Source organism: Quercus lobata, chromosome 3 (genome assembly GCF_001633185.2).
Source record: "Quercus lobata isolate SW786 chromosome 3, ValleyOak3.0 Primary Assembly, whole genome shotgun sequence".
NCBI classification, from domain to species: domain Eukaryota; kingdom Viridiplantae; phylum Streptophyta; class Magnoliopsida; order Fagales; family Fagaceae; genus Quercus; species Quercus lobata.
Genome location: NC_044906.1, coordinates 73,606,480 through 73,615,214, shown reverse-complemented (window position 1 = coordinate 73,615,214; position 8,735 = coordinate 73,606,480). Strand labels below are relative to the sequence as shown.

The 8,735-nt window shown below is 31.3% G+C and overlaps 1 protein-coding gene across 1 annotated transcript; it reads left to right on the top strand.

Annotated features, from left to right (window-relative positions):
- The first annotated feature begins 4,515 nt into the window (after positions 1–4,515).
- On the top strand, positions 4,516–8,267 carry LOC115981445 (cytochrome P450 85A1-like). Its single transcript, XM_031103594.1, has 9 exons — positions 4,516–4,700; positions 5,586–5,907; positions 6,333–6,482; positions 6,582–6,830; positions 6,918–7,008; positions 7,324–7,398; positions 7,741–7,847; positions 7,946–8,070; positions 8,180–8,267. Exons 1-9 carry the CDS (start codon positions 4,516–4,518, stop codon positions 8,265–8,267), a joined length of 1,392 nt encoding a protein of 463 aa, XP_030959454.1.
- Positions 8,268–8,735: the final 468 nt, after the last annotated feature.

Sequence of the window (8,735 nt, the reverse complement as noted above, 5' to 3'; positions counted from 1 at the left end):
ATTATAAAGTTTTTAAAACTATATCTATCCATTTTGAAATGATGTTGCAAAACGAAATCTTCTCACTTTAAAATAGATGGATACTCATAAAAAAAATATTGATAGATAGGATTTTTGAAACTTCATAATAAATTTGCATTCTAATCCATTTTTCCTATCAATGTCCAAATATCATCAAATTCCAAACCAACACCATTGATATAATAATTAAATATATGAGGTCAAAAGTTTAAAAACCATAAAAAAATTTATCGTGGACCATATTGCTTTATCCTTTAATGGACTATGTTACTTTTTCTTTTCACATGAGGCCATTAATATATTAACGTATATCCGTTACTATTGCTAATATATAGTATAATGAATTATTAAGCATGTGGAATGACATTTAATGGTTAAATAAGAGATTTGGACTTTAATTCCCGCCTACACCAAAAATTGATTGTTATTTTGGTCTGATGATAAAGAGTTATTATCAGAAACAGACGCTATAAATTAAAACTCTCTCAAATAAAGCATGTGAATGGCTAAGATTTTGACCCAGCAAAGTCTGGTGTGTTTAATATGTTTTGTCAACTACAAAATAAACATCAACATGTTTTACTTCTTGATGGGATATGGTACATCATCCAATCTTCCTTTCTTCCCTGTGAATTTAATATTGGTAGAAACTAGAAAGAGCCTCGAGCTTCAAGAAAATTACAAAAGTGAGTCCAAACAATTAACATGTGGGCTAGACTATTCATAAATTCTAATTATTAGATGTGAAAATTAAGGAAGAACAAAAGAGAGAGGATTTAGAAGCAATATTGATGTCACCAATATTGGAGGATATAGATTATGGAACAGTAAGGAGAAATTGCAAGTACAAGAACCACTTCCAAAGATAACGATCGCCATAATATGTAGTCAACACTAATTTAAGCATGCGTAATCTTTCCCAAATGATTTTGACATAGCAACAGAGTTAACCTTATTGGGCCTCACAGTAGTACTGTTAAAATTGATTTTTAGCTGACCAGGTAGACAGGGACCATTGTTGTGCCTCAAAGGATAAGTGGATAATCCATATCAAATTCATTATGCTTTATGGGTTTGGGTTTGCTATGTTAATACCATTACCATCACTTCAATCCTTGTTAATAATTGTGCCAAAACCCTTTAATTCTAACATAATATATTTATTAATTATAAAAAAAAAAAAATATGTTTATTAAATAAGTTTACTTGACATGATTCATGTAACATGCTTAACATTCATGTTTAGTGGATATATAAATAACTCATTTCAATTTGTTTAATAAATGAGTTATATTGAGTTGACATGAATACCACACATTTCAACCTATTTAAAGAATATAACACAAAATAATTAGCATATTTTAATATTTTTTAAGTGCTTAAATTATAATAATTATAAAGAAATACATTTTATACAAATTATAGTTCATAATAACATCATTTTAAGTACGTACTAATATCATGTAACCTAAAAATTCTTTTTCCAAGGCAATGAAATTCCATCCAACCCCACCCCCCAAAAAAAAAAAAATTCAGGTAACTGGATTAGGAGCTTTAGACTTAGAATTTGTCAATATGAAAAAGAAAGATTGAATAGTCTGTATATTGATGTGTAAATAATTATGCAAGTTAACATAAAATTGATCTATTTATTTATTGTGTCAAAATGTGTAGATCCACATTGACACGAACACATTTATACTAAATTGAACTTGAACAAATATAATAATAACAGGTCATATTGGGTAATGTCAAATTCTTCCACCCTTAAAAAGAAAAATTATCTTATGACATGCGGGTTGTGAGAGAGATTTATCCTCGAGCTGATGATTTCTATTCCATAAATTTGTTTCTCATTGGCGCCTTATCTCTTAATTGTCTGTCCCTAACTGCTGGTCTATATAATTTTCATTTGTTAAATAATCAAAAAACATCTTCATTATATGAGCAAAGTTTATGCTTTCTAATAAAAATGCTCATCATAACATAAATAATCCCATGGCCATTGGATAGTCTTGTTTTTTTTTTTTTTTTTTTTTTTTTTTTGTTTTCCCTCAATAATTCCATAGTTACGATGAGTTGAGGAGATTTGAACTCTAAATAGGAAATATTAAGAGATGTTAGATATACTACAAGACTCTCGGCTATTGGATAGTCTTATATTTTTAGACATCCACCATACTTAATTGTACCTATGTCAGCATGTCCAAATTCAGAGGAAAACAAATGTCAGCATGTTCTATGTTGGAGGACCCAAAATTGCATTATGTTACCAATATTCACGTAAAGAAAGGATTACAGTGAAGGAGAGGACAAAGTGTTGGAGTTATCCACATAAAATATTCAGTTTGTTCTACCATATAAGGAAGTTTTGATGTTGCCCATGTTATACATTCAATTCTACCAATAATACCAACTTTCCTTTTACCAATGTGGTTGGTGGCGTGTGTTGCTTCTACTAAGGTCTAAAAATCCAAAGATGATAGAGGAAGAAGAACAATTCTATCAATGGAGTTAGCAAATTTCTCTATAAAAAAAAAAAGTATTAGCAAATTTTTCTACTTGTTTTGGTAACTATTCCCATTTGCATATCGGAACAAAATATTTGGTACAAATGTATTATAAGGTTCTATTATATATTTATATTATAACTCCTCATTAGTAGAAATAATAAAAAAAGACTATGTCAATTAAAGAAGTAATAGAGAGTATAACTTTATATTCAATATAATGTAATGTATATTGTGTGTGTGTAACTAACCCTAACTAATGAGCCTAATTAATTAATTAAGAATTTATAGCCGGTCTCAAAATTTTGAGACTAAAATTTTGTTATTGTTGTAAAACTGTAACTCCTCATTATAAATATATAAATATAATAGGCTTATATAATATCCTTTCAAAACCAAATATTAGAAATTAAAATTTAATAGCATTATTAATTTTGAAAAAACACTAATCATTATTAACCAATACAATACGTAGGGTTCCTACATATTGGTTTTGATCAATGGTACGAAAATCACTGGTCGTACTATTCTCAAAGAAGCAATATATAAAGACTTGGTTCGAAATATGATCTCTTTCTATTACCAAATATGAGGGGGAAAAATATGCAATTATTGTATATAACATTCTTGAAAAAGATAAGGCTTAGAGGTTAATTTGGTTACATAATTAGTTTTAATTTTTTTTTAGAAAAGTTTTCTTAGAGTTGGATGCATGAATGTCGAGTACTATAGCTCATACACGAAAAAAAGGTGCATGGCTTGGCCTATTTAACCTACTATATTTTCTTTTTCTCTCTCACATTGTATTAATTGGTTGTTCAGAGACCAAAATATACACACTATTGAAGAAGTAAATCCTGATTATTGTTGATACTATATGTAAGGTTGAATTTATTCAACCATCTAATTGGCTTTATTCCATGCCAAATTTGCTTGTATTTCAGCATTTAGTAACCTTGTATTTAGGTGGGCTTGTTGTAAGGGTAGTGAGTGAGATAGAGTGAAGTTTGCTCAAGAGTGTGCAAGAAAACAGAGACTCGCAACTTGGCCTCGCGGGTGACTCGCGGCTGCAAGCCGCCAGACGCAGCACACGTGCCAAGCATGCCGGAATGTGAACAGTCATGCTAGCTGGAGCACTACAGGACAAAATAAGACAACTGGCCATACGGTTATCTCGCGACTTAGTCAAGTCGAGAGGTTAAGCCACGAGCCACCCCTGTTTTGTAAATCCTAACGTTTCATATTCCTCTCTCACTCCAGTATAAATATCCCTTTTACCCACAAATGTAAGAGAGCTTCCAGAGAGAATTTTGAGAGAGAAACCCTAAAGAAAAACAAGATTGATTCACCCACAATCTATACATTAGAGTCTCTTCAAATTCCTCAACTCTCTTCCTCTCCATTGTCAAATCCTTGAGAGGCATTTTACCAAATCTTGTTCTCAACATATTCATCACTATGAGAGGGCTGTTTGGATTTTTGGGAAGCAGTTAGGAAGGAACCAATCTTCATTGGTTGATGCTACGGTCTAGTAGCGGAATCCGGGAAGCTAGAAAAAAAAAAGGTTCGGCGCAACCTCGTTGGAGTAAGAAACTTGGAGGGCTTAGGTGCACTGGGTAGATTAGGCTTGGAGGGTCTATTGCTGTCCATGTATCCCAACTATATTTTCTAGTGAATTGTTTACCGCTTGGAGGGCGGCGGAGAGGTTTTACGCCGAGGGCTTCGGTTTCCTCTTCGATAACACATCGCGTGTTGTCTTTGTGTTTGCATCTTCCTTCCCTTTTATCTTTGCCTTTTATTATCCGCTGTGGGTTGTGATTTTAATTTGGCTTAGATAGTTTTTTCCAATTCCATATTATAGCTTATGTTAATTTTCCGCACACTAGTTGTTTGACATAATGCTTGAATTGGTTAAGTTGTAATTTGAGGGTCTAAACGTTCAAGGGTGTTTATACACATATTTGAACTTTCACCATACCATCAAATGACAGTCTTGGTGTTTTGGGGGCTCATTTTGGCCTTCTGTATTAGCTTTGCTCTGTTGAAATGGAATGACTTAAAATATAGAAGGAAACGCTTGCCACGAGGAACAATGGGGTGGCCACTTTTTGGCGAGACTGTAGATTTTCTCAAATATGGACCGGATTTCATGAAGAAACAAAGTGCAAAGTAAGCTTTTTATGATGGATTTTTTTTTTTTTTTTTTTGGGTTATCGTTATTCTAAATTTATTATTATTAATTACGAGTGGAATATTACTCCATCTTATGTACATAGATTAATTTATTAGTGTTCCTCAAAAAAAAATATATATATATATTTGTGCATGAAAAATCCCACGACAATGCACGTACATAGTATATTAAGATCCATGCACACTGTTTCAAAAGATATAGACCTTAATTCATGGTCAAGGACAAAATTAAATTGAAACGAAAGAAAGAACACTTTTAACGTGGCCGGGGTATCTACATAAAAAGAAAGATGTAGATATCTCACGTTCTTTTAAGTATTTTCTTTGTTATTTATTTATTTATAATTAATTTGTTCATGAGTTTGGATGTATTATTTTTAATTATAGATTATAGGAAAGCCAACACAAAACTTGATTTTTTTTTTGTCCAATTTTTTTTTTTTTTTAAATGTAGATAATTTAAAAGCTTTGTAGTCGAACTAACAGTTTTTTTTGTTTCCAATAAAGACATCTAAGATTCCAATCCACTCCCCAACTGCAACTATTGTATTATAAAAATAAATAAATTCACTTTGAACTTTAGGTTTGCAATAAATTAAACATTCTTTTAGCATTTTCGCTAAAATCCAACAGATTTAATTTCCTTATGAACACATAATAATAATTCCCAATTATTAATGATGTGGTAGAAATCATGTGCACATCACATATTTCACCTGATTAATCCATTAATCTTTAATGAAAAATAAAAATAAAAGGTAATTAGATTTATTTTGATAAAGATTTAAGAAAATTGGAAAAAAAAAAAACATTTTGTCACATTCTTTTTTCTTTTCTTTTTTTTTTTCTTTTTTTTGACAGGTATGGAAGTGTATTCAAGTCCCACATATTGGGTTGTCCTACAGTTATCTCTACGGACCAAGAGCTCAACAGATACATCCTTATGAATGAAGGAAAAGGACTTGTTCCTGGATACCCACAGTCCATGCTAGATGTAATGGGGAAGACCAATATTGCTGCTGTGCATGGTTCTGCTCACAAATTCATTAGGGGGTCATTGCTATCTCTTGTTGGTACTGCAGCAATTAAAGATCAACTTTTTCCAGATATTGATAAGTTCATAAGAATTTTAACCAACAACTGGGATGGCAAAACCATTGACATTCAGGAAAAAGCCATTGAGGTATATAATCACAATCTCTAGAAACAAAAGTTTTTCACTATAATGGTCCAAACCCCTTCCATTGTTGTTGTTGGCCTATTTCAACCAAGTATGACGTATCAGACCTCCTTTGAATAGTTTAAGTGAATGACATTCAACACTAAAAAGTGAGGGAGAATTATCTTTAAAATCTTATAGTTTAGGAGTGCAATAAATAAAATCCTATAATTTAAAAGGTAACAAATTAAATTCTGAAATTTCAAATTAATTTGTTATCTTTCCACACACCGGATTTAATTTGTTACTTTTAAAACTATGTAAATATATTATATAATTTGATATACCTCAGACGAATAGGCTTTAAAAAATGTTTTTTTTTTTTTTTTTCCCAAAATATTAAAATGATGGCAACAATTCATATATACTAGTCATGTTTTTCTATAAAGATGGCTTTTTACGTAGCCTTCAGACAGATTATAGAAACTGAATGTGATTTAATTTATAAGGCTTTTAAAGAGGAGTTTGATAAGGTAGCAACAGCAGCACTTTCATTGCCTATCAACATTCCAGGCACAAATTACTATCAGGGTTTACAGGTATGTAATTGAAGAATGTAAAATATTTATATTTCATGTACATATGTTGGAACATTTTGAGTCTTTGACCAATGTAAAATTTAGATTATTCCTTTACAGGCAAGGAAGAATATCCATAAAATTTTGAGACAAATTATGGAAGAGAGAAGAGCTTCAAGGAAAACTCATAATGACATGTTTGCCGAGCTTATAGGAAATGAGAAGTCAAGATATCGACTAACCGAGGAGCAGATGTTTGATCAAATATTTACAATATTGTATTCAGGTTATGAAACTGTATCCATTAATACTACCATGATGGCCATCAAGTATCTACATGATCACCCCAAAGCTCTTCAAGAACTTAGAGTGAGAGTTTTACTAATCGTCTATGTTTTATAACTTTTTTTTCGTTATGATAATGATCATAATTCTTTTTTGGCTTAACTCAATCAGGAAGAACATTTAGCCATACGAGAAAGAAAAAAACCAGATGAACCAATTGACTGGAATGACTACAAGTCTATGAGTTTCACCCGTGCTGTAAGTAGAATTAGAAATTAATCAAAATTTTCCTCCAAATAGGTTTGGAAGAAAATTTCTTCAACTCATTATGAGAATATTAAAATGAATATCCACATTTACTTTTAGTCACATACCTTATTTAATGGGTCATTTTATTTAATACACATAAATAGTATTATCAATCGTCACATAATAGATTGGAAGTTCCTCCAAATTAATTTTCAAACTGTGTTACATGTTTCTTTTTTTTATTCAAATAGGAATATATATATATAAAGCCTTGTTTATTTAAATGTTTAACAAAAAATATATTTCTTATTCTCTTGATACAGGTGATCCTTGGAAACCTCAAGGTTGGCCACTATTGTTAATGGATTACTGAGGAAGACAACACAAGATGTGGAATTGAATGGTATGTTCAACAAACTTATAACTTGATCATTTACAGGCATTTGCAGTGAAGGTTTGGCCACATAGCAAAATGACATGCATGTGTAGCCGTAAAACCAAAAGAATGAGTTTAGGGACAATATATATTATTCACGATTATTTTTATAATGGTTGACATAATTTGTTATGATTGGTGCATCATAAAAATAGTATTATTGTTTGATTCATGTGAAAGTAATGTTGCTCCAATAACAATATATCATATCGATAATTGGGAAGAATGTTGTCCCTAGTACCACTCAAATCATAATGGGATGTGTTGTTTAGTCAATTTGTTACATTTCTACGGGTTTTCACTTTCCAGGATTTCTCATTCCAAAAGGATGGAGGATATATGTTTTCACAAGGGAGCTCAACTATGATCCAGTCCTCTATCCAGAGCCTTATACATTCAATCCTTGGAGATGGCTGGTTAGTTATTTAAGCCAAACATTTTATATAACTAAAAGCCTTTTCTATTTTTCATTTCTATATCCTTAAAAAGTAATTATTAATGAAATGGAATACAGGATAAGAGCTTGGAGTCTCACAGCTATTGCTTCTTATTTGGAGCTGGAGGCAGACTGTGTCCTGGAAAAGAATTGGGCATGGTTAAAGTTGCAACATTCCTTCACTATTTTGTTACTAAATACAGGTTTGTTGCATAATTAGCCCACTAATTTATATACCTTAAACCTAATGGCATTATTTTTTTTTCTTTAAAAAATGTGAAACTTTTGCTAAAGTAATTTTGCTGCTTACAGATGGGAGGAAGTTGAGGAAGTAGAAATCTTAAAATTTCCCAGAGTTGAAATACCAAATGGGCTGCACGAAAGGGTATCAAAGTACTAATGTTTATAGAGTAAGGATATATATGAAATATTAGAAGGAACATAAAGATGCATTGTTTATCCAAAAAATGTATGGAATAAGTTTTTTCTTCCTTATGCATGGTACTAATGAGAATCAATTTTTTTCTATGTTTTGCTATTTTTGACCTCAAAGCTTCAAAATTTAGGCCATTTTTCTATTTTCTTAATTCAAATGAGAGAGGATCAAAATTACTAGACCGACTAGACTCTCTAAGGGAAGCCATTGTCCCTTCCAATGCTTATGAGATTTAGTGACATGATTGATTTGAGCTTTGAGGATCTTACCTCAATAAAAGCAGCTGTTTTAACATTTTACTAGTAATCATTTCGAACAAACGTGTATCAGTTGAGAAAAGTGAAGAACACTGATGATACAATCAGAATAAACGTGTATCAAGGTCAAGACTTTAGAAGCTGAAATTCACTACCTGCTCAGTCCAATGAGCTC